Below are 27,755 nucleotides of genomic sequence, written 5' to 3'. Positions count from 1 at the left end.
TTCTATTAAAATGTTTTTTGTAAATAATTTCAGTTTGGTTTGACGTAAGAGGAAAAGTAAACATGTTTTGGAAATAACAAAGAAATACAATTTGTGTGTGCAATTTACAAATCAGTTGGTTCGGAAATAAATAACTTGTAGTAAATTACATAGTATATAAAAAAATGCAACCGGATGGACTATAGTTGGATGTTATTACAATGCATCAACATTTTTTTATTGTAGGCGAGACATTTAATTCACAGAATTCTTGTTTTGACTAATTAACAAACAGTTCTACGATGTGATTAATAAACATTAGTTTTCTTTCCTGTAGTTTGACATGGAGATGTTTGAAGAAAACTTGAAAACCATGATCAAACAATTTCATAATGTAATTAAAGGGACGGGCCCTAGTTGTTCAAACACTATAGGCATATTTTTCACTATTAGAACCATTTATGATCACTGAAATCAAACATTACTTATATTTTATTGTTTAGATTATCCATTTTCATATAACCAAAGTTTTTCTGGTCATCCTGGTGTTTCTAATACCACAAAATGCATTTTTAAATATTTTAAAAAATGCACGTGTCTGACAAGTAACAGTTATAGAGTCAAGTTTTAGTCTATTTTTAACAATATTTCACCATTTCAACTTCACAGCCTCTTGTTTCATTCTCTTGTAACATTATCCAAATGTGTCGCAGGTTTGTAACTTAACCACACTTTAGTGTCCATTTTTACGGTTTGAAACTAGAGTTTAATGAAGCTTTGGGTTTTTCTTTCTCTAGTTTGACACAGAGAAGTTTGAAGAGAACTACGATGACTTGAAGTGGCTGGCCAGCAAGGTGGGCGGTCAGTCGATCCACGCGGGAACCAGCGCCAAGGAAGTCAAAGATGCTGTCAAGAAGAGGAAACAGAAGGTTCGTTTATTCACTGGGGGGTGATGGGGTGGGAAGAGGGTGGGATGTTGCCCAGTGGTAAAGCACTCACCTGATGCACAGTCCATCTAGGATCAATCCTAGTTGATGGGCCCATTGGGCTATTTCTCGTACCAGCCAGCGTTTCATAGTTGGTTTAACAAAGGCCATAGTATGTACTATCCTGTCTGGGATTCTGCACATAAAAGATCATTTGCTGCTAATCGGAAAGAGTAGCCCATTGCACGGTGACAGAGGGTTTCCACACCATATGACCTTAATTGAAATGTTTGTGTCCATCATTAAATCAAGTGATCCTTCCTCCATTCCATTGGGAGGAGTGAATGTAATTGAGGTAGAGCATTCAACTAGTGTTAGGGGTGGGATATATACTGATGGAAAGAAAAAAGAGAACACACTCAATTTGTAGACCAAATTTAATTCACTACTAGCATAGTAATGTCTGTATTTCATACCAAGTTGTAATGTGGGACTGAATGTCTGTAGTGTTGAATGTGCTGCCTATATGTTCCCAGTCAACTTCTGACTATGAATTGATTTTTGATGCAGTCATTATTTCTTGTTGCTATCTGTGTGATCCTTTATTTCATTCCATCAGTATAGCTCATTCAACAGAGCAATTGATTGAGGTGCTTGGATTGAAGGATCAAATCCTCGCAGTGGATCCCTCCCAATGTCTGGTGTATAAAAAGCCATGGTATGTGCTGTTCCGTCTGGGAAACTGTATATAACAGATGACTTAATGCTAAAGGGAAAAAAAAAAGTCGACACCTGTGCCCATGACAGGTGTGCACTACAACAGCTTGCACGTGCATCACGCAGTTGCCCCGTACACGTGCGTGGGGTGTCATTCTCGATTTTGACAATTTCCAGGAAGGTCCATTAATGACTGTGGAACATTATTTCTGTCAATCTTTTTCATTCTTTTGATCATGCAGTTGTTATTGTTTTGTTTTTAGTCATTTTTATTGTTTTAATTTGTGATTTACTGATAAAAAATGTCAACTTTCAAATTTCACTTCTGACCCCAATCATCCTTCAAGATCTTTGGTGGTCATAAAACCTACTGTAATACTGAACTATTGGTTGTAATGTTTGCCCAATTAATTCACTATTATCATATAATCATTCCCCACAGCTAATATACCTTACAATTTTGGCAATTGTAAATTCTTATTAGAGTTCCCTTTCTTTTTTTCAAGAGTATAAGTTAAGACCTTTGTTGCTTTTTGGTGGGAAAAATCAATTGTTAAAATGACCCTATTTTACACACCAAATGAACACAGATTAATATGTCCTGAGTTGTTGTTGAACAGCTATTACATTTCCTTGTCTTGAGTTTATACAACCTTTTTATGTGAATATCATAAACCACTTGATCTTTTTCAGATATCATTTGAGAGTACTAACGCATTTGCCTCCCTTGAAGGCCTCGACTCAACTCTGGAGGATAGTGTAGATCTTACTCGCTCAAGTAGGTGTTTTCCCGGCTTCATACAGTCTATTTTTAATGGAAGGAATGTTTTTAAAAATCTAGATCACCTATGGGGGAATTATATTTAGAAAAATCACACACACCCCAAAAAAAATAATCAGTTAACTCAAATTCATATTTATTTCAGAAGTAATTGTATAGTAGTTAAAATGAGTTTAAGAACTGAAGAATTAAGAAATTGTGTACACTTTATAAAAGTTTCTTTAATTCAGGATAACTAGAAAATCACATTCAAATTTTATTTTGTACAATAGTTGTGGAAATAAAATTATCAATTTAGAAATTTAAGCTGAATTTTGTGTGAAAATTATGAATAACCAATGGCATATCATATATATTATGGGCAGTGCTATAGATAGTACTAAGCCAAATAACTTCTGGCTGGTTCAAAGTTCGATGTGCACCAAAATTTTAATAAAGTAGTTAACACCCCAAGTCTGTGATTGGTGATAAATGTCAGTAAAAAATAAAATGGTGTCATCTGGGCAAAAAATATATGCACTTTTCATTTAGTACCACTGTGTCAAGTAGTCTTGTGCTTGAAACATGCATGGGGTACCTGTAAAAAAAAGTACAAAAATTTTTGTGCAGAACTAGTGTAATCATAGACATTACCTGTTATCTCTGAAATGAGCAGCTTGACCCCCATTTTTTTTTCTGATTCACTTCAAGAGTGAGGTGTGGTAGTATTTATATCTGTGGTGTTTATGTCAATTGATATGCTGCAGGTAGGAGTTTTAGCAATATATGTTACTATTGTCATCTATGGGATTTGATTTAGTGGTACACGCCCTTTAGAATTAAGTGACTATTTATTTTATCTGTATTTTATTTATTTATTCTGTACTGGCCTCAGTGGCGTTGTGGTTAGGCCATCAGTCTATAGGCTGGTAGGTAGTGGGTTCGGATCCCAGTCGAGGCATGGGATTTTTAATCCAGATACCGACTCCAAACCATGAGTGAGTGCTCCGCAAGGCTCAATGGGTAGGTGTAAACCACTTGCACCGACCAGTGATCCATAACTAGTTCAACAAAGGCCATGGTTTGTGCTATCCTGCCTGTGGGAAGAGCAAATAAAAGATCCCGTGCTGCTAATCGGAAAGAGTAGCCCATGTAGTGGCGACAGTGAGTTTCCTCTCAAAATCTGTGTGGTCCGTAACCATATGCCTGACGCCATATAACCGTAAATAAAATGTGTTGAGTGCGTTGTTAAATAAAACATTTCTTTGTTTCTTTCTTTATTTATTCTGTTGAAAATAATCTTGTCTTTCCTCTTCTTTTTGGTGGTGTTTTTATTTATCTGGAAACCCATGCCATCTTATAAATCTAAATGTATAATTTACCCCAATATACTTGTCACAATATATTGACGTATTCGTACACGAGTGTGTGTTTTTATACTAACAAATACTGTACCAAGGCTTCGAGAATGTTTATAAAATCCGCTAGCCATGTGATCAGTGATTTTAAAAGTTTATTAGCCACGATTAAAAATTCACTAGCCCTACTTTACTTTAAGTTAATACAGTTTTACTAAATAATAGTAAAAATTGCATATATGTCACCTGAAGCGAGAGATATAGCTTAAAAAATAAATGTGGACAGGATATTCATATTTACAAAATAGACTTAACTGCAATATTTGACACATTTTTTTACTAGCCGTCGGACATGGCAATAGTAGTTATTTACTAGCCCAACATTGAACATCACTATCCATGGGAGTGGTGCTACCATAATCTTGAAGCCCTGCTGTACTAGAATTGTTGTACCGAATATTGTGTTTCGACATATCTTTATCAGTTAAATGTTAATGTTTTAGCATAGTGTTTGAGCACTTACTTTGTAAGGTAATGAATTAACATTACCAATGTATTTTGGAGCAATAAAAATTGAAGAAAAAAGACGAAAAAACAAAAACACACTGGAAGTGTCTATGCCAGCCTTTGATAGCTAAACTAAGTTGATATGAATTTCATTGATATTTTATTGTTTGCAGTAATAATTTAAATTAACTCTTTTGCATCCAACTTTACAAACTGAAAATGTTACAGAACCAATTTTCCAAAATGAAATTTGTCATTTTGTATCTACATTTTTCAACCTCATGTTGTAAGAAAGCAATTAACCAAACACTTTTTTGTGATAATTAATGGGTTTTTTTGTAGACATCCTAGTATGACCGATTACCATAATAAAAATTTATGTCAAGCTTAGAACTTATTATTATTTTTTTTAAATGAAAACCCCAGATCAGAATTTTGTTTTTGTTTATGACAATTTCAGCAAGTTTATTTTTATTATTGTGTTCTCGGACAATAAAGATTATTTTTTTAAATTTAAAATAGAAAATATGATATTTAATATAATAAAGTTTGTTACAGAAAAAATTAAGCTGGAAAATATAATATTTAATACAATAAATAATTTATTAAGTAAAATATTAAAATGGAAAATGTGATATTTAACATAAAGTTTATTGAGAAAAAATTAAAATGAAAAATATGATATTTAAAATAAATGTTTGTAAATTAATGTAATTGTAGGCTCGTCACACTCGCTGGATGAAGAAACAGATGATGTCACGGAAACGGATCTGTCGGACTCTGATACGTTTGACGCCGAGTTTCGACAGAGCAAGCGAAGCTACTACATGGACAAGATGGAATATGAAGTTGTGTCGGAGTAAGTATTTAAAAAAAAAAGCTGTGGTGCAGGGGTGTAACATTCTCTTTGAGAATGGCCAATACAGCACACATTGAAATTTTGAGTAAAAGTCAGTATCTATCTGTGATATTTGTATTTTTGCACAGTTCTTTACGCTGTTTTTATTTGAATCTTGAATTTTTATATTGATGTTGATCATCACCTTATTTGTTTGCATCACCATAGTTTGACTCCCAATAGCCGATGTATTTTTCGGGCTGGGGTGTCGTTAAACATTCATTCATTCATTCATTTAAAAAAAAAGTATATGAGAAGAGTTACAGTGAAGTGGTATTGGAGTAAATATTTAAATAATACAGTATTTGTAGACCCAGTGGTTTTCCGTTTTAAAAAAAAGCTATTTTCCGTTTCATGTTTTTGCAAATTTCGTTTCATTTCCGTTTCAGAATACAATATGTAGGCCTAATTAACAATTTAAATAACACAAGTTGCGACAAATTAACATAACAGGCAGACAACGCTGTTTATTTTTTTAATTTTTCATAATTCTTAAAGGAGAGGACAATTAAGGCATTTGACCTGGTATGCATATTCAACGATATATAATGCACATTATTGCTTAATATCAACATGTATAATCGTATAGTTAATTAATAAAGCGGTTAATTGTGACGACTATTATATATAACGGGCGCAGCCATTTTGTACCATCTCAGTGAGTACGCCCTCTGGCGAGTTGGTGGTTACATCATATTTAACGCGTCACGTCAGGAATGAGCCTTAGAACTAGAGAAACACAATCTACCTGGTTTTTGCGGGATGATAAATAGTCATACATTGCAATGTTCTGTAATTATACACATCTCAGTAAGCCAACAGTAAGTATATCCAGCATATATATATTATTTTTCAATACAAAATAAAATACCATTGTCAAAGTGGCTACACAACAAGTCGAAACAATTAACAATGTTTTTCCTATGCATTAACCTACGTACTGAAATGATACACGGAGTGTTTTCTTAGTTAATTGGTCTATGCTGTTAGTTGCTTCTACCTGTGATTTCTGATTGGCAGGTGTGTATTTGATTGGTAACCAGACGAGCCAATTAATTGACGCTGTCTAGAGACAAAAATACATACTGGTATTGTGGAATATTACCTGTCGCCCCTAAAATTGTAATGGACATGGTTTATTACTGTAAATAGTTCTGTAAAACTATTAATTAAGTAGACTCTTCCATCTACAACCACAGAACTGACCAATTACGTAGTCCCAAAGAAAAGAAAATTATCACTTGGGTATCGTGGGTTGTCGTTTTTGCTCCAACGTAGCATATCAATGGGCGTAATAGTGTACATTTTTTCTTGGATTATTAAACAGAGAAAAATACTATAACCCCATTTTGTTCCGTTAATGCAACTTGAAATATATTTAGTTAAATAGTTTATTATATTATTACGTCATTTATGCTGTTTTACAAGTCAGGTTGATCAAAGAGAAGTGCCGTGTCGAAAATTACTGCTTTTGTTTACACTGTACATACAGAAGATGGTCAGGAGCTGACGTCACTTCGCCCCAAGCTATCCCACCGGACTTAACAAAAACAAAACAAAATGGCTGCCCCCAGTTAGCAGGAATAATCATGTTTTTTTATTAACTCTAAAATTACGCGTTTTTCATTTGCTAAAGTGTCAGTATGTGTTGGTGGTCCGGGTATGCATCTTTCCAACACATAAGGCTCTTGTTGGAGTTGATCCTACCTTTAACAAAATATTAATTTTTTAAGTTTTAAATTTATGAAAAAAATAAAAAGTACCTTTTGTTAAATATATCATATCAATTTTTTTTTAATAATTACCATTGAGTCTGTTTTATTTACTTTGTACAAAACCAAAACAAGGGTCCAAAAATTGACTGGCGTCAAAATGAACATGCGGTGCTATTTGTTGTTAAATCAAAGTAGGCCTTCATATTAGTAGCGAAAAATTGGAGCAAAGGTTACAGTTATAACAACTACATAAAGCATAATTATCAAACAATTGAGTGCACTGTTTTATTCAACGGGGCTTAGTGTTAACAAAACGTAGCTTAAAAATCAGTCTTCCAAGACGAGCGTTAGCGAGAAAAAACAACAAAACCTGTCCCATCTGCGCAGGGGCAACAGACTAAGCAGTAAACCAGTCCCAAGTTCAGCCAGCAAACGTTTTGCTAACGTTCGCGAATATTTGGTTCTCAACGTGGCCATTTGGTTTACTGTAAAGCGATGTTGTTTTTCCGCTCGGTCTGGCTGAACGTAGCCCCGGTACGCGTTTGCCAATAGGTCTGCACACGGGCCAATCGTCAACTTTACAGTGTGTGGCAATAGTAAAATGGTATTAATTAATTTAGTTTTTACTTCGCAAAAAAGCGTAATTCCGTTTCACAATGGGAATTCCGTGAAGTGCTATCGGAGTAATACAGTATATGAGAAGAGTTGCTTTGAAGTGGTATCGGAATAAGTATTTAAATAATACAGTATTTGAGAAGAGTTACTGTGAAGTGGTATCGAAGTAAGTATTTAAATAATACCGTATTTGAGAAGAGTTACTGTGAAGTGGTATCGAAGTAAGTATTTAAATAATACAGTATTTGAGAAGAGTTACAGTGAAGTGGTATCGAAGTAAGTATTTAAATAATACAGTATTTGAGAAGAGTTACGGTGAAGTGGTATCAGAGTAAGTATTTAAATAATACAGTATTTGAGAAGAGTTACAGTGAAGTGGTATCGAAGTAAGTATTTAAATAATAAAGTATTTGAGAATAGTATTTACTACTGTGAAGTGGTATCGGAGTAAGTATTTAAATAATACAGTATTTGAGAAAGAGTTACTGTGAAGTGGTATCGGAGTAAGTATTTAAATAATACAGTATTTTAGTAGAGTTACGGTGAAGTGGTATCGGAGTAAATATTTTAATAATACAGTATTTGAGAAGAGTTACTGTGAAGTGGTATCGAAATAAGTATTTAAATAATACAGTATATGAGAAAAATTACGGTGAAGTTTTAAAGCACCAGTTTGAATCTTGACATATCCCTTCATGAAAGTTTCATGAAAGTCTTAATAAATTATTGTAATTAACAGGTCGTGAGTAATTTATCTTCGGTGTAAGATTGCTCTTTCCAAGCATGTCTGTTTGGTGAAAATCTAATTCCAATTAATAGCTCGTCAGTAATTATCATAATTGTAACATTTGTAGTTACACAATACATAAATACATACACAAATATGACACAGAGTACTGTTACAAATATGATAAATAAAGTAAATAAAATAAAACAAACAACTAAACAAACAAACAAATAAATAAATGTGACATGTCTGTTTTCAGAGAGCTTTTGATAGAACAGTTTGAGAGTTATTTAGCATAGCTTCAAGATTTGTGCTTCATATAATATATATATAAATAAATAAGTAAATGCAGTGAAACACTTCTAAAGTGGACACCTACTGGATCAAGTAAAAGTTCAGTGTTAGGGGTATCCGGTTTAGAGAGGTTACGTTCTATACTGATAACGATGAATTTATCATATTGATGTGCTTACCTTTGTTTGACACTTCATTCATTCATTCATTCATTCATTCATTCATTCATTCATTCATTCATTCATTCATTCATTCATTCATTCATTCATTCATTCATTCATTCATTCATTCATCCATCCATCCATCCATCCATCCATCCATCCATCCATCCATCCATACACATGTATATTTTAAAAGGGACAATGAAAAATGTCCACTTTAGAGGGGTTTCCCTGTAAATAAATAAATGAATGAATGTGTGTGTCTGTTTTCAGAAAGCTGTTGAAGGAACGTTTAGAAATTTATTTATCAGAGCGCTGTAAGATTTGTGCTACAGACAGTAGATAGATAAACAAATAAATAGAAATTTAAAAAAACTAAATTTGCATATCTGTTTTCAGAGAGCTGTTGAAGGAGCAGGCCCATGGCTACATCCGAGCGATTCAGTGGATTCTGTTGTACTACTTCGAGGGATGTCCGTCCTGGAGCTGGTGAGAGACCTCTTCCTCGTCTGTCTGTCTGTTCTTTAAAGGCTTTAATGCAATAATGGGGTGGGTGGGATGTAGCTCAGTGGTAAAGCGCTCGCCGTATGCACAGTCGGTGTGGGATCGATCCCTGTCGGTGCGTCCATTGGGCTATTTCGCTTTCCAGTCATAGCTCCACAGCTGGTGTAAGAAAGTCAGTTGTATGTACCATCCTGTTTGGTGATGGTGCATATAAAAATTATGGCATGGTGATAGGAGGTTTGTCTCTTCTTATCTGTGTTGTCAGTAACCATTAGTCTGACACCATATAATCATAATATTAAAATGTGTTTAGTATGTCATTACATAAATTATTTTTTCTTCTGTTCTTGAAGTGTCACCATTGTGACCTACTAGTACTAATTGAAAAATATACCAGTCATGGACTATTAGGTTGTGTGAGGAGAGGGGCATTGGGAGGTCCTTTGAGTTAACCAGTGGATATTGATCCTACACAGTAATAGGTCATCTTGTCCAGATAGACAAAATGGTCACTTTTAAACCACTAATGGTACTTTGTCTCTCTGTCTTTTTGGGGATGAGACGTAGCCCAGTGGGAAAGTGGTTTGTTTGATGTGCGATCTGCTTAATATCCATTCCCGTTGGTGGGCCCATTTGGCTATTTCTCTTTCCAGCCTGTGCACCACAACTGGGCCCGTGCTTATAAAACTTCTAATGACGTCACACACATACAAGTTGTATGGCGTTGCCATGACATTACTGTCACAGACTCTATTAGAGTCTCGAGTCTAGACTCTAAAGGGTTTATAAGCACCAGGCAAGGTATATCAAAGGTTGTGGTATGTACTGTTCCATCTGTGGGATGGTGCATATAAAAGATCCCTTGCTACTAATGAAAAACTGTAGCAGGTTTCCTCTCAAAGACTACATGTATATGACAGACTTACCAAATGTTTGACCTCCAATGGCCGATAATTAATAAATCAATGTGCTCTAGTGTTGTCTTTAAACAAAACAAACTTTACTTTTACTCTGTCTTGTTTTTTATGGTCGGAGGGAACCTTGGAACAACTACAGTGTATAACATTGTGAACTATTATAGTCATATAATAAAAAAGATGTATGATTTTTACTATGTGTTATTTTTCACAGGTACTACCCACAGCATTATGCTCCGTTCATGAGTGACGTGAAGGATTTCAGCGACATGAAGATTGAGTTTGACCTGGGCAAACCGTTTCTGCCGTTCCAACAGCTGATGGCCGTCCTGCCAGCCGCCAGCAAGGAACTCTTGCCTGAGCCTTTCCAGGTGAGAATCGTAACATTTACTGTCTCCACTTTACAAGGTGAAACAGCCAAGATATAAGTATCATAGTGAGCTCCGTGGTCTAGTGGATAAGCTGCTGGACAATCAAGCTGATGACAGTGGTTCAAATCCCGTCAGAACTGACTCACACATTCATTCATTTTTCCCATCTATCACCCTCTGTCTATCATTCTCATTATCTTAATATAAAAAACTTTCCAATTTCTCCCATGATTTCAATCTTTTTCGACCCTTTCTGTCAGTTTCCTCTGATTCTGTCTTCTGAGCTGTCCACACTTTCGCCTACCTGTCTCAACTTCCTCCACGGGTGCAGTCTCTGTATTTCCCTGCACCCACCTGGCATCCTCGTCCTCTGCCGCTAATAAAGCTGGTCTGACCCACGGCACTAACTAACGACCGCCGGTAGTAGGAGTGCATAATAGGTGGTTACAAGTGTCTCTTAACAATGCCAGAAGTAACTACTTAAGACTCCCCAAAGTGGTCAGACTAAGCTCACAGCTAAAAGCTGATGGGGAATGGCAGGCGTGTGGCACAAATAGCCATAAGAGACAAGCATCTGTCGCAGTTGGAGAGACCAGGACTGGGATGTGGAGGTGGACAGCAAACGAAGTTGAAAGATAGGAGGAGTTGCCAGATCGGGAAGAAATGAAACGAAAAGGAGAGAAAGGAAAGGGGGCAGTGGGATAAGAAAAAAAGAAAAGATACAGGTATTATTTTTCTGACGGAAGCAATAACGGTGTAAGTGGCGTCAACATTTGCGTTAAAAATTTAGTGTTAAATTTCACAGATTATATCAGTTTCTATAGTGTTTTGCCTAGCTTGTTATAGCATGGTGCGACACCATTCCGCAAATAGTCTAGCGCCATCTTGCCTTAATCAGCGCCATGCTGCTCTGAGGTTAAAGAAGCTTGTTTTAATAATTAATTCTAAAATTGCCTAAGTCTATAGAATACTAAAAACGGTATTTATTTTATTAATGAATTAAATATCCCTGTTATATATTTTGCCATTCTTTTATTAAAGCCAGCACATTAATTACATTTATATACTGATGGAAAGAAATAAGGGAGTGCATGATATTTAAGACCAAATATAATTCACTACTGGAGTAGTTAAGTCTGGATAAAATACAGAGATATATTGTGGCACTGCATGTCAGTACTGTGGGGTTGACGTCCAGTAACGTTAATTTCCTGATACTTGTGGACGAGGATTTTGGTTGTAGTCAATATTTGATGTTACTACTCACATGTTCCTTTATTTCTTTTCATCAGTAATATTTTATTTAATTTCTTTTTTGTTCTTTAATGAAAAAAAAGTGCCCTGAAAATGGTGAAGATACCCCAAAGTGTTTAGTCTACCATACCTTGCCAAATTTCTAGGGAAAACACTATTCTATATGTCATGGGTCAGTGAAACTTGGTTTATAGTTACACCTATGGATGTTCATCGTACTGTCCCGAAAATGTTTATGGTAGGCGAGGCGTTTAATTTGACGCAATTTTTATATTTATAGAATCTTACAAACATCCTATATTAAGCAGCCACTCAAGGAAGTACTAAAATATGGTTCTTTTAGATTGGGTGTAATTAATAATATAGGTTGATGTTTAAAATTGTATTAGATAGGACAGCAATACTATTATTTCTTGTCATACATAACCTGCCCTCTGACCTCTGACCTGTGTTCTATGGACATGACTCAGTGGAAGATTTTAGCCACTTGATTGGTGTTAGGATGTTTGGGCAAGTCCATAGCACTAGGGGGAATGTGACAAAGGGTGTAAACAATTTGATTTGCACGAACAAAATTAAAAAATAAATAGGATATTTCATGTTTTTTGTCAAATATGATTTATATCATCGAGTGAAGTTTGCAATCACATCTCACGAGGCGCAAGCGTGACGAGAGTGATATGATTGCAAACTTCACGAGATGAGAAATAAATTATATTTGACAAAAAACCCATAAAATTTCCTATTTATTATAAAACTTTTGGCGATTTACCTTTATTTTTAAAATGCCAGCGGCAAAATAGTTCCAGCTTTCTTACAGTGAAGATAACACTTTGTACAGTGACGATAACACATTTTAGAGTGAAATTTGCACTCAAAAATGTGTTATCGTCACTGAGGGACTGATAACATTTTTATTTCACTGATATTTTAAGATATTTCACTAAGTGTTATATAATAAATGAGAGGATTTTTCTTTGTTTTCAGGATCTGATGACCTCAGTTAATTCCCCGGTGATTGAATATTACCCGGTTGATTTCAAGTCGGATCTCAATGGCAAACAGCAGGAATGGGAGGCCGTCGTTCTCATCCCATTCATTCAAGAGGTAAACTAATTAAGGATTTTAATTATTGTTATTTATACAGTGAAACTCCTCTAAACCGGACACCCTCAGGACCAAGTAAAACGTCCAGTACTAAGAGGTATCTGGTTTAGAGAGGTTCTCTTCTGTACATATATTTAAAAGGGGGTCACACAAAATGTCTGGTTTTGAGGGAATTCCAGTTTACAGAGGGTCCGGTTTTGAGAGGTTTCACTTGAGTAGGAAGGAAGGAAGGAAGGAAATGTTTTATTTAACGACACACTCAACACATTTTATTTACGGTTATATGGCATCGGACATATGGTTAAGGACCACACAGATATTGAGGGGGGAAACCCGCTGTCGCCACTTCATGGGCTCTTTTCGATTAGCAGCTAGGGATCTTTTATATGCACCATCCCACAGACAGGATAGTACATACCACAGCCTTTGTTACACCAGTTGTGGAGCACTGGCCGGAATGAGAAATAGCCCAATGGGATTGATCCTAGACAGACCGTGCATCAAGCGAACGCTTTACCACTGGGCTGCGTCCCATTAGTAGAAGTATTAATATCATTAGTTGTTTTTTAATTTATTTTTTTAATTATTATTATTATAAAAATGTTTTATCCAACTGCCCCCTTTCTTTTCTCTGCTTTGAATTCCATCCTAATTCTTTTTTATTTGCCAACTCCTATGTTTCAACAACTTTCGCTGTCCACCTCTACAGTCCCCTATTGGGCTATTTCTCATTCCAACCAGTGCCCCCCGACTGGTATATCAAAGGCTGTGGTATGTGCTATCCTGTCTGTGGGATGGTGCATATAAAAGATCCGTTGTAGCGGTCGGTGGAGCACTTGCCTGAGGTTCATCGAGTCGAAGGTTCAAATCCCTTCGGTGGACCCATTCTCTGATTGTTTATGGTGGTGGGATTTACCTCAGTCGGTTGAGTGCTCGCTTGAGGTGCTTGCATGGTAGGACCTGATTGAGTTTTTACCAGCCAGTGCACCACAGCTGGTATGTGCTGTCCTGTCTGTGGGAAAGTGCATATAAAAAATCCCTTGCTGCTAATGGAAAAATGTAGCTCTGTCTGTGTCAAAATTATCAAATGTTTGATATCCAATGACCAATGACTAATTAATCAGTGTGCTCTAGTGGTGTCATTATACAAAACAAACTATTAATTAATGAGTGTGCTCTAGTGGTGTCATTATACAAAACAAACAATTAATCAGTGTGCTCTAGTGGTGTCATTATACAAAACAAACTATTAATTAATCAGTGTGCTCTAGTGGTGTCCTTATACAAAACAAACTATTAATTAATCAGTGTGCTCTAGTGGTGTTGTTAAACAAAACAAACTTTTGATGTGATTTTTCGATTGTAGGACAAACTGCTTGAAGCAATGGAGCCTTGGTATGCGAAACTACCCCAGGAAGCCATCGACAGGAACACGCATGGGCCATGCATCCTTGGTGAATACACCGCAGACTCGCTCCCGGTGTACAAGTCACCACTGCCAGACAAGTTCCCAGACATCGTCACAAACCATGCAAGGTGAGTGCCGTTGGCTGTTTTAATTGGTTATGTGAGATGATTCGTTATTGGATTTCATTCAGTATGTACAACACCTACAATTAAGTAAATGTCTATGGCCAAAAACATGGCATGAAAAAAAAATAGTCGACAACAAATAAAGTGCAGTGGAGAACAACTCCACACATTGCTGAATGCCGTGGGCAATGTGAGTTGAGGGACCCAAATGTCATTGGATTACATTGGTGATGTAAACCGAGTGTCATTGGATTACATTGGTGATGTAAACCGAGTGTCATTGGATTACATTGGTTATGTAAACCGAGTGTCATTGGATTACATTGGTGATGTAAACCGAGTGTCATTGGATTACATTGGTGATGTAAACCGAGTGTCATTGGATTACATTGGTGATGTAAACCGAGTGTCATTGGATTACATTGGTTATGTAAACCGAGTGTCATTGGATTACATTGGTTATGTAAACCGAGTGTCATTGGATTACATTGGTGATGTAAACTGAGTGTCATTGGATTACATTGGTGATGTAAACCGAGTGTCATTGGATTACATTGGTTATGTAAACCGAGTGTCATTGGATTACATTGGTGATGTAAACTGAGTGTCATTGGATTACATTGGTGATGTAAACTGAGTGTCATTAGATTACATTGGTTATGTAAACTGAGTGTCATTGGATTTCATTGGTTATGTAAATTGTGTGTCATTGGATTACATTGGTTATGTAACCTACATTGTGTAAGTGTCATTGAATTTCATTGGTTATGTGACCTGAATGTCATTAGATTTGATTGATTTTGTGACCTAAGTGTCATTGGATTTCATTGGTTATATAACCTGAGTGTCATTGGATTTAATTGGTTATTTAAAATCAATGTCATTAGACTTCATTGAGTCTGAGAACTTTTACTGGAACACAGTTCAATAAGTTACATTGGGTATGATATAACAGGCATTCTTGAAAAGAGTGGACCGTTTATCATATTGAACACTATCGAAAACTTTTCTGAATTTGTCCTCTTCCACAAATGGTTAATATTCAGTTCTTATTTGATGATCCTTGACTATTCCTATCCCAAAGCCATTGGAAAAAAATGTGTGCACATAAACGTCCCATCAACTGTGCCAAATCTCACATTGGGAAATATATATCTACACACAATATATTTCAGGTCAGAGTGTTCTTATGTTGATGTCAGTTGTTTGTGAAATTTACACATCACAAATATGTGCTAAAGTGCATATTCGCAAACATATAAACATATAATAATACTAATCAGTTTACGTAAAATTTGTATAATGGCATAAAAAGTATGTGACAATGGATTTAGTGTTCTTTATAATACATTAGCAAAATAATATATTGGCTTATGTAAAATTAGCACTCGCTTGATGCGTGGTTGGTCTGGAATTGATCCCCGTCGGTGGGCCCATTGGGCTGTTTCTCGTTCCAGCCAATGCACCACGACTGGTACAACAAAGGCTGTGGTATGTACTACCCTGTCTGTGGGATGGTGCATATGAAGAATTTAGGCGCAAAACGCGATATAAACCATTTTCTATCTAGTTTTTAGTTAAAGTCTTTATTGTATGTCAGTAAGGGCTAATCGTAGGCCCGCTGTTTTGCTGCAAAACGTGATTGATCCTTATGAAATTGTATTGGGTAAATCCCGTTTTTGTTTATCAAAACGCGATATACACCAATTAAAAAATCCATTTTTACTGAAATGGATATTCATATAAAAAATCCCTTGCTGCTAATCGAAAAGAGTAGCCCATGAAGTGGTGACAGCGGGTTTCCTCTCTCAATATATGTGTGGTCCTTAACCATATGTCTGACGCCATATAACTAACTGTAAATAAAATGTGTTGAGTGTGTCGTTAAATAAAACATTTCTTTTTTTCTTTTTTTGATGTAAAAGTTTTTACACATTTTATTTTGCAGCTTGACTCTTATTCCTAATGACATGTTCTGTTTGGACGGGAATAGAATTCGGAAAGGCTTGATGGAAGGCGTTCGACTCGATGTCTACTTCCCAGGATTCCCAACTCTTAAGCATATTCCACACACAGTTAGTATAAAGATTTCATTTACATATATTTAACAACTTAGAAATCAAAATGCATGATTACTGTATTTTCTGGCCTATTTCACGCACTGGTGTATAAACTGCACCCCTTGTTTTTAGACCAAGTTCCAACCTTCATCCGTACATAAACAACACTTTTAAATAAGCTGCAGTTTAAAGAAAGCCACAAAATTAATTACAGAAGAAGTTTGTTTTGTTTAACGACACCACTAGAGCACACTGATTTATTAATCGGCTATTGGATGTCAAAATGGCAAAAAAAGTATTCATTTACATATTTTTAACGACTTGGAAACTAAAATCCTTGATATTATTTTTCATTTTGGTACATGTAAGAGTTGGTGCCAATAATGAATGTCTTTGAACATTGATGTGATGTTGGATTCCGTGTTGATCAGTAATTTATAGCAGACATGCAGACATTACGTAACTAGTATAATTCCCAATCAGGGCATTGGTATAGCCCCATGGTAAAGCACTGGCTTGATGCATGGTCAGTCTGGGATCAAGCCTCGTCGGTGGGCCCATTGGACTATTTCTCACACCAGCCAGTGCACCATGACTGATATATGTGCTATCCTTCCTGTGGATGGTGCATATAAAAGAACCCTTGCTACTTACATAAAAAGTAGCATTGGTATAGCGCAGTGTTAAAGCGCTCGCCTGATGCATGGTCAGTCTGGGATCAAGCCTCGTCGGTGGGCCTATTGGGCTATTTCTCACTCCAACCAATGCACCACAACTGGTGTAACAAAGTCTGTGGTATGTGCTATCCTTCCTGTGGATGGTGCATATAAAAGATCCCTTGCTACTTAACAAAAAAGTAGCAGGTTTCCTCTCTAAGATTATATGTCAGAATTATAAATGTTTGACATACAATAGCCAGTGATTAATATATCAATGTGCTCTGGTGGTGTCGTTAAGGAAAACAAACTTTAGCTTTAACATGGACCCACATCCAACCTGCCCCACAAAGAAAAGGAACCCATTAGTTGTGGCTCTTGTCATCACTGGATACCTAATAGCCGATGTATTTTTTATGCTGGTGTATCATTGAACATTCATTCATTCATTTATTCATCCATCCATCCATCTATCCTTCCATCCATCCCTCCATCCATCCATCCATCCATCCATCCTTCCATCCTTCCATCCATCCATCCCTCCCTCCCTCCCTCCCTCCCTCCCTCCCTCCCTCCCTCCATCCCTCCCTCCATCCATCCATCCATCCATCCATCCATCCATCCATTCTTTCGATCACTAAATGCTGATTATTTTAATTTTTAAAATATATGAGTTTAATATTTGTATCGTGTCTGTTTTCCAGACCATACTGAAGAAAGAAGGTGTGAAGGTTTTCCAGCACAGCAGTCGTGGAGAAAACATGATCCTGTCCATAAAGCAGTCTGGATCGGACCTGGAACCTGACCCAGTATGTGCTTGTTGATTTCTCTTTAACATACATTCAAATTCATTATTATGCTGAAACCTTAGAGGTAGCAGTACACCAAATAGTATCTCATGGGGTCAAAGTTCAAAGTGCACACCCAACTTTTCATCTCACAGTTAACACTTCCAGTCCTGCCATTTGTGATAAATGTCAGTGTTTGTTGTCATAAAATGTTGTTTCATCTGACCAGTAAATTTCTGTAATTTAATTTGAACTATTGCTACTATAATTGTGCTTGAAACATGTGCAGGTCCTACTAAAAATAGTCCAGAATGAAAGAAAGAAAGAAATGTTTTATTTAACGATGCACTCAACACATTTTATTTACAGTTATATGGTGTCAGACATATGGTTAAGGACCACACAAATTTTGAAAGGAAACCCGCTGTCACCACTACATGAGCTACTCTTTTCGATTAGCAGCAAGGGATCTTTTATTTGCACTTCCCACAGGCAGGATAGCACAAACCATGGCCTTTATTGAACCAGTTATGGAACACTGGTCGGTGCAAGTGGTTTACACCTACCCATTGAGCCTTGCGGAGTCGGTATCTGGATTAAAAATCCCATGCCTCGACTGGGATTCGAACCCATTATCTACCAGCCTGTAGACCGATGGCCTAAGCTTGACACCACCGAGGCCGGTCAGTCGAGAATGACAAATTGTGTTCATATAAGTAGGGCATTCAATACTTCCCAGTAAGTCTGAAACAAACAACTTAAGGCCCAGTTGTTTTCTGATTTACTTTAAGGGTGAGGGGTGATAGTATTTACATCCATGGTATATAAATTAGAGAATACTAAATGAGTTTCTGTCACAGACCATTTATATTGCGAGTGTTTTCAGTTGTATATGATGTCATATTAAGTTACATATTTCTGTTTGTGTTGGGGGATGGAGAGGTATGTATATGTAGGTAAGTAGGGAGAGACGGGGGGGTGGGGGGGGAGAGAGAGAGAGAAGAGAAGAAGACAGAGAAGAGAAGCGAGAGAGAGAGACAGAGAGAGAGCGAGAGAGAGAGAAGAGGAGAGCGAGAGAGAGAAAGAAAAGAGAGATAACATAAATTGATTAAAGGAAACATGTCACATGACCTATATTTGGCACCAACCATGTACAATTAATTATAAATTGAATCACCTAAAAAAAAAAAAATTTTTAAATTAATTACTTAAAATATCTCCATAAAAGCCCCCCAGATACGAGCTCTTAGCGGAAATTGCCGATCTTTAATGAGCAGGGCAATCACGAGGTCCGTGACGTCAGAGATGCGTCGCTTGATCTGAAGCCTTACACTTAAAAGCATTAGTCCGTACCACGCATAAAGAATCTAAGACTTGCACAGCTTACCAAAACAATGAGTGTTCGTTCGCAAAACGTTTTGCCGTATCAATTTGAGCTGTTAGTAAATGAAGAAAGACACACATTTACTTACAACAGTGATACTGAAGAAAAAATGGATAGCGAGTCGAAGGGTGGAGAAACCCATGGTGCCAGACCAGACCGGTGTCGACCAATTTACAGCCCGGAGCCCGAAAGTAACCCGGAGACAAAACCAAAACTCGGATGCTAATGCCGAGGTGTATACTGTTCATATTTAGCATAAAGATACACCTCGATATGATGTATTTAAATATGTAAAAAATATAAATGTAGGACAAACATTTTTTTTTTTTTTTTGAAAATATCGCATTTTTCATGTTTTGGCTGTACATAATGAAATCTGTATGCACAGTGTAAACAAACGCTCTAATTTACAAGGCGCTTCACTTTCATTAAACTGACTTGTAAAACAACATAAATGACTTGAGAGTATAATCAACTTTTTAACTAAATATATTTCAATTTGCATCAATAGAACGAAATGAGGTTATAGTATTTTTCTCTTTTTAAAAAAAGCAGCATATTATTAGGCCTATTGGTAGGGTGCGTTAGAGTAAAAACGACTACTCACGATACCCATGTGATAATTTTCTTTTCTTTGGTACTACGTAATTGGTCAGTTTTGTAATTTTAGATGGGAAAGTCTACTTAATCAAGGGTTTTACAGCATTATTTACAGTAATGAAGCAGGGTGGTGACAGGTTACAACACAATACCCTGTGATCTTAAAAAACTGGCAAGTATTTTGTACGTATGTCTAGACAGTGGTAATCACTTACCTGGTCGATACCCTGCAACATACACCTGCCAATCAGGAATCACATGTGCAGGCCACGGAAAGAAAGGACCAATTAACTAAAACAACACTCCGATTCTCAAGTCAGCCCGTGGATGAAACATAATAGTTATTTCGACACCGACAGTAGAGGTTTATTTTGTATTGAACTTCGTGTTACTGTGGGGCTTTGGGCGATGAGGAATGTTTTTGTGAAGATTAAAATCATTATTTAAATTTTTTTTTTTTTTTTTTTAAACATATTTAAATACATCGTACTGAGATGTATCCTCATGCCAAATCCTATGTTTGTATATGCCATATTTAATTAATTATTGACGTTTCCTTCTTCGGAAGGTGAATACAGATTTTGTTATGTAGGTCTAACATGAAAAATCTCTTCTTTAAAAAAAAAAAAAAATCTTTGTGCCAAATATGTACAATGTACACCTTGGCATTCGCAACCGAGTACTGTTTTTGTCTCTGGGTCTCTGGGCTCCGGGCTGTAAATACTAAAATAGGCTGACACCAAAGTACTATGCGGTGTTGGTGTCCAATCTTTTGTTTTGCGATAAAATACACGCGTCTTTCTTCGGATACAATCCTTTGGAAAACCGTAAAAAGACAATCCCGATCGTTTAAACTGTTTATTTTTACACCCAAAGGCCGCGCAGTACGGCACTGCTGGTCTGAAAAGATCGTAAGGCCCTTACTCCATATATAAACAGTTAACAACAATGGAAGAGTACAGCGGCTCTGACGTCACTTCCGTTTTTTTTCGAACGCTCACGAATAAATATGCATAAATCGTACTTTGATACTGATTGGCGTAATTTCTTCATTTTAAGTTAACTACGCATATTTTATTGTTATAAACTTATTTGTATATTATTTTTATATCATTTTGCTTTTAAAATGAGCTATATATAATATGGTCTCGTGACATGTTTCCTTTAATGTGTTGTTTATTAACAGGATGTTGAAGAAATAGCTGAAAACTTGCTGGGTCAATCAGTGTACGTTGGATGGCCTCACCTGGCTGAAGCCAAAGTGGTCGCAGTCGCCAGTGAAGATTTCAGGTACTATTGCAGCACAATTGCACACCTAAACAACCAAACTGAACATCGGGGTGGCACAAAATCTCCTAATCTTGATTTCAGTCGTTTGTTCCGTTTCTCAAGAGAAAGTTTCAAAGATATTTCATAAATTTGAAAGAATGCATCTTGAGAGTTTGGTAATTTATTTATGATTAAAATGCTGATGTGTTTGAACAATACACGTGCAACCTAAATTAACAGCTACGGATATTGAGAATTGCGGTGTGGTGAGGGTTGGTGGGGTGTCAAGGAAAATAAAAAGAATGTGGCGGATCTATTCTAAATGAATAAATAACCGTCGCCAAGTGCAGGGCTAGCTCTAGGTGTGTAGACATTTTTTCTAAATTATCTATTAAACTCCAAAAATTGCAGAAACCAACCATTATTTTCAACAAATTATAAATCATGACATGAATTTCTTTTGCTAAATTGAAATAAAATTTGCCAGTAGTGCTTAAAATATGCAATTGGTGAGTGGCAAAGATAGCCCTGAATTGATACAAATTCCAAATGACTGCTGCTCTTTCCCTTGGTCAGTTTTGAGCTTTGCTGGAGGATCTGTCCTAAATGATTAAATAATGAAAATATTCTCAAGATTGAAGCTTTAAATGAGAGTTTCTCTTTCAACTTAACCTGACCTCTAACACTTTGGCATTTTCCCATAGAGTAGATGTTGGGTTAAGCCTTCAGTAAAAAAAAAAAAAAAAATGATAAAAAAAAATTCTCCATTTTTGCAAATAAATGTTTCTTTATTTAATATAGATTTGATCTGGTTGAGAATGACAAATGCAAGAAGTCGAAGGAAAGTCCGAAAATCAGCAAGATGCTGCATCAGCACTCGAAGCAAGATGCTGATATATGGCGGAGACAGGCCTCCTCCATACAGGAACGGTAAATATTTTATATTATATTATATTATATTATATTTTAGTTAAAAAGTTTGTTTCGTTTAACAACACCACTAGAGCACATTGATGTATTGATCAGTGGCTATTTGATGTGAAACATTTGGTAATTTTGACATATAGTCTTAGAGAGAGGAAACCTGCTACATTTTTCCATTAGTAGCAAGGGATCTTTTATGTTCATGGTCCCACAGATAGGACAGCACATACCACAGCCTTTGAGATATCACTCGTGGTGCACAGGCTAGAACAAGAAATAGCCCAGTGGATCAATTCCAAACCGACCACGAATCGGGCAAATATTTTAACACTGGGCGACATTCCACCCCCAAATATTGCATCACAGCCATGGATTTTAGTCTCGAATACTTAAAAAGTTAACGTTTGTTTTGTTTAATGACACCACTAGAGCACATTGATTATTAATCATTAGCTATTGGACGTCAAACATTTGGTAATGTTGACATATACTGTAAGAGAGGAAACCTGCTATATTTATTTCAATTAGTAGCAAGGGATGTTTTATATGTACTTTTCCACAGACGGGATAGCACATACCATGGCATTTGATATACCAGTCATGGTGTACTGGTTGGAATGAGAAATAACCCAAAGGGCCCACCGATGGGGGTCGATGCTAGACCAAACACACATCAGGCAAACACTTTATCATTAGGCTATGTCCGACCCCAAAAATATTGCATTAAAGCCATGGATTTTAGTCCCGAAGTACTTAAAAAGTTTTATGTTTGCTTTATTGAATGATCATCTGCTATTGGATGTCAAACATTTGGTAATTTCGACATATAGTCTTAAAGAGAGTGCACTTGTTGGAATGAGAAATAGTCTAATAGGCCCACAGATGGGGATCGAACCCAGATCGACTGCGCATCAGGGGATCACTTTGCCACTGGGCTTCATTCCGTCCCCAAATATTGCATTAACCGTTAGACTACTGGATTAATTTTTAACAAAAACCACTTTGAGTGGGTACAAGTTTATAATTTTTACTGACATACAGTCAAACCCGCTTATTTGCATACCCTCGGTGCTGCTCGATTTTGTGCAATTAACCGGGTTAGTCGATTAACCGATAGAGTACCGACTTTCACTTTGTAACAGCCATCCAACTACAAAGTGGCATGGGAGACAGTATAGCATAATGCGGTACTTCATACCGGAACTATTACAGTTAACACATGTCACATGCAGTTGGATATATATAAATGTAAAAAATATATCTATCGATATATATATATACAATTAGCATGACGTTTTTGTTTTAATCTGCCAGACCAGAAATAATTTTTTTAAAAACCAACAACGTCCGTCACTGGGCGTCGTTTTCTAAAAACACAAACTGGCGTCGTTTTCTAAAAACACAAACTTTGTGCATTAAATAAAAAAACACTGACCATCCACTAGTGTAAACAAAGTGTATTAGCCATGTAGTTAATGAGATAAACTTGAAACAACAGAACCATCAAAAAGTTCACGTTTCATCGGTGCACGTGTTTACAAAATGACGTCAGTTTCCGGAATTACCGGGCTGTTGATTGACCGAATAGAATTACGTGAACTTGTATGAATTTGCTGGTATGGTTTTCTTTCCATCCCAAAAGATATGGCAAGCTTTGGTATTATTTGTGATCCCCAAATAATGACTTTGCTATTGTTAAGCAATTAAAGTTAAGCTCGGCTAGTGAGTCGTTATCAGTTCCAGCACTCTGCATTGCATGCATGACCGGTCTAACACAATTGACTGACCTTCATGGTGCGGTCCGACTGATTGGTGTCTAACAATATAGCAGAAACTTAGGGACGATCCATAAATAACGGTCTTTGTTATGTTTGTTTTTTTGACGACCTCCCCCACCAGTCTTTTTTTTTTCGCTACATTTTCCGGGAAGCAAGTGATAAATCGTTTCTTTTGTGTTTAACAGATATAGCGTACACTGCATCTAATGAATAAGTGAACAACAACCCTTTCTCGGTCACATTTATTAAAAACATAACCGCCTAGGACGATTGATCTGTAATCTTTTAATTATTAACAAGGCTTCTCAACATAACGTAATAATTGATACAGAACAATGATTGCCCTGAACACGTCAATCGAATAGGGCCTCAATAGTTGAGTGCGCATGCGTACAAGCGCACAGGCGGTACTTCTAAAAATAATAGTCGGAGAGTTACCTGTTATTGAGATGGCCTCTGATTAACAGCAATATATTGCAAACAAAACATTAGGTCTTAGGTTTATTCAACTTAATTATGTCATTCTTAAATCTTGTAGTCGGGTATTGTGATTCACCAGTAGTAACGTGCACACCATCTCATTTGCATGTCACACGTCGACTCTGTAAACAGCAATTACAGTCGGCTTACCACACAGTGAGCTCAAACAAAACAGATTAATCGGTGATTTATTTGAGTTTTTTTGCCAAAGTTTAATAGACATTCTCAGTCATTTGTGACATTAATTTAGCACACACAAAAAAATAAAAATCGTTATTTATATGTGCAAATAACCGATATATAGCCTGTAGTCTGTGCAATTAACCGGATGTTTTGTAGTGTTATAAGGGCAAATGGTTCCGTGTTGGGTGAAAATAGTCGATTAACCGAATTATGCTATAAACCGATGTGCAAATAAGTGGAGATGACTGTATATTCACTTAAATGTTTTATAAATACATGAAATAAAGTTCATACATTGTATATGAATCGGTAAGTATTATTTTCGTTTATTTTCTCATTTACTTGAGGGCATTTGTGGCCAGCTGTCCAGTATTTATGTCCATTATTCCTGATAACAGTGGTTTTCTGACCAGAATTTTTTTAAAACAACCCGAACTGCGATTCATATTGCAATATGTGGTGATTTTCATTGTTGGTAAAATGATTAAATTTATCATCAAATTAGCTGTCAAATCAGCTATCGATCCGTGAAAATGACCGCGACATGCCACCATTGTTGTCAAGCAAAAATACTTGCCGAAAAGTATTTTCAGTTGAAAAAATCAAAATAAAAGTTACCATTTTGAAAAGAAATCTTTTTCTTTTATTATATTTCCGTTTCCGGTGAGTGCCATGTGCAAAATGGTGGAAAATATGAATTGGGAATGCACTGTATGCAGTTTACAGCAAGTCGACTGATGTGACGTCGGGCAAGATATCTCGCCTGCAGTAGTCAGAAGGTTAAAGCCACTGATTCTAGTCCCAAAGTCAACACCTGCAATTAAAACAAATAGCAATGGCAAAACACATGACATGGAAATCAAAATTGAATATAGACCACCATTCATACAAGGGTTCAGTTTTGAGGGGTTTCACTGTTGTACTTTTTTTTTTTTTAAACGTATATGAGATAAAAAGAAAAAAAATATATATATAAAAAAATATGGAGAATATGAACATTAGAACATTATTACCTTTGTAACATTTCTTTGCAGATATCTGGATCATCGTGGTATCGATGTGGGCCACACTTCTATTCTACTTCACTGCTGCCCTATGAATGGTCGCAAGTAAGAAGCTAATTTATTTTTTACACATCTTTGTAATGTTGAGCAAGTAATTTTTTTTTTAGAGACAATGATGGGAGAGATATACTGATGGAAAAAAATAAAGGATCACACAGATAGCAACAAGAAATAATGACTGTATCAAAAATCAATTCATACTGTCACAAGTTGACTGGGAACATATAGGCACACATTCAACACTACAGACATTCAGTCCCACATTACAACTTGGTATGAAATACAGACATTACTACGCTAGTAGTGAATTAAATATGGTCTACAATTTGATGTGTTCCCTTATTTCTTTCCATCAGTATATTAATCATGTTAAGTTATAAAATGTTAAAATTGAGAATTGCATGATTTTTTCTGGGTTTTTTTTTACAAAGTTAACTTTTATTCTCTTCATTTTATCCATATGTTCATATCTAATAATTTATACAGCTAATTTATATAATTGAAAAAACTAATTGGGCAGGGTTTTTAATGAAGTTAAATTATAAATAGAGAAAATTACACTTATGTTTGCAGGTATATCTGTGGTTCACATGGAAAGATAACTCTAGAAAAGCAGTTTGGCAAAATGCCAGTGACTTATGCAAAGCAAGCAACAGTAAAGGTAAAACAAACCAAAAAAGTGTTGCAAACACTTGATTATTTAGCCTGTTCTTTTTTAGTCATCTTTTTATGGGACAGGATTTAGTTCAGTCGGTAGAGCGTTTGCCTGAGGTGCTTGCATCATAGGATCGAATCACCTCGGTGGTCGCATTCTATGATTGGATTTTTTCACGACCCAGCCAGTGCACCATGACTGGTATATCAAAGGCTGTGGTATGTACTACCCTGTCTGTGGAATAGTGCATGTAAAAGATCCCTTGCTGATAATTGAAAAAGAGTAGCCCATGAAGTGGCGACAGCAGGTTTCCTCCTTCAATATCTGTGTGGCCCTTAACCATATGTCTGATGCCATATAACCGTAAATAAAATGTGTTGAGTGCGTCGTTAAATAAAAAACATTTCTTTCTTTCTTTCCTCTCTCAATGTGTTGAGTGCGTCGTTAAATAAAACATTTCTTTCTTTCGGTAGTATTCTCCTGAGGTTGCGTCTTAGGATCAAACCCCTTCAGTGGACCCAATCTCTGATTGAGTTTTAACAGTGCACCATGACTGGTATATTAAAATCCATGGTATGTGCTGTCCTGTCCATGGAGAGTGCAGATAAAAGATGTCTTGCTACAAATTGCTACGTGTCAGAATTGCCAAATGTTTGACATACAACAGCTGATACCTTTAAGAAATGTTTGTTTTGTTTCATTATTTCCACTTTTTATCCGACGCCATATAACCGTAAATAAAATGTGTTGAGTGCATTGTTAAATAAACCATTTCCTTCCACTTTTTATGAAAATCCATTCCTCTTTACTTGCAATTACTTTTATGCTAACTCCTATTTATGAATTTTATTAATTGTTTTTGTTATTCCAGGACATAGCTGTACATGACTCATCATTTTGCCAGTTTAAAACACTCAGCGAGCTCTTCGAAGAAAAGGTGGCCGTCTTCATGCTGGGATCACCACATTATGGCTGCCAAGGGGAGGTAACTATAATGGATTATTTTGTCAAAGTCCGTACATTTGTCAAGGTTTATCAGACTTTGTAACATTGGTTGTAATGGGTTAAACAAATTGAAATAAGTTGCCTGTAATTTTTGTTTGGCGTAACAAACTTTCAGTACTCGGAAACTTGCTTGCCCATTTTAGAAAATGAATCTTGTATTCTTATTCTTTTTTTTAAATAAAGAAATAAATTTGATACCCATCAGTTCAACTAAAGAAGAATAATATTGTACTAAATAATGTTAATTTTGGTAATCCAATGACTGCCATCATCTGTTGAATCGTTTTATATTGACGTCTGCATAATGGGGGTGGGTGTGTGTGTCGGACGTAGCCCAGTGGTAAAGCGCTTGGTTGATGTGCGGTTTGTTTAGGATCGATCCCCCTCAGTGGGCCCATTGGGCTATTTCTCACTCCAGCCAGTGCACCACGACTGGTACATCAAAGACAGTGGTATGTGCAGTCCTGTCTATGGGATGGTGCATGTAAAAGATCCCTTGCTGCTAATCGAAAAGAGTAGCCCATGAAGTGGCGACAGCGGGTTTTCTCTCTCAATATCTGTGTGGT

At 36.4% G+C, this 27,755-nt stretch overlaps 1 protein-coding gene across 2 annotated transcripts in view; it reads left to right on the top strand.

Annotated features, from left to right (window-relative positions):
* Positions 1 to 27,755, top strand: part of LOC121389992 (5'-3' exoribonuclease 1-like) — a 94,792-nt gene that overhangs the window by 28,434 nt on the left and 38,603 nt on the right. For both annotated transcript variants that reach the window (XM_041521682.1, XM_041521681.1), the window contains exons 11-24: positions 777 to 908; positions 2,316 to 2,400; positions 4,968 to 5,106; positions 9,057 to 9,146; positions 10,293 to 10,449; positions 12,691 to 12,810; positions 14,177 to 14,346; positions 16,292 to 16,418; positions 17,764 to 17,868; positions 21,018 to 21,121; positions 21,902 to 22,030; positions 25,500 to 25,574; positions 26,103 to 26,190; positions 27,056 to 27,169. In XM_041521682.1, coding sequence (XP_041377616.1) covers positions 777 to 908; positions 2,316 to 2,400; positions 4,968 to 5,106; positions 9,057 to 9,146; positions 10,293 to 10,449; positions 12,691 to 12,810; positions 14,177 to 14,346; positions 16,292 to 16,418; positions 17,764 to 17,868; positions 21,018 to 21,121; positions 21,902 to 22,030; positions 25,500 to 25,574; positions 26,103 to 26,190; positions 27,056 to 27,169 — 1,635 coding nt within the window. The remainder of the gene's footprint in view (positions 1 to 776; positions 909 to 2,315; positions 2,401 to 4,967; positions 5,107 to 9,056; positions 9,147 to 10,292; positions 10,450 to 12,690; positions 12,811 to 14,176; positions 14,347 to 16,291; positions 16,419 to 17,763; positions 17,869 to 21,017; positions 21,122 to 21,901; positions 22,031 to 25,499; positions 25,575 to 26,102; positions 26,191 to 27,055; positions 27,170 to 27,755) is intronic.

This window comes from Gigantopelta aegis, chromosome 15 (assembly GCF_016097555.1).
Source record: "Gigantopelta aegis isolate Gae_Host chromosome 15, Gae_host_genome, whole genome shotgun sequence".
Taxonomy (NCBI): domain Eukaryota; kingdom Metazoa; phylum Mollusca; class Gastropoda; order Neomphalida; family Peltospiridae; genus Gigantopelta; species Gigantopelta aegis.
The sequence above is the reverse complement of the archived record's forward strand: the minus strand, read 5'-3'. Positions and strand labels throughout refer to the sequence as shown.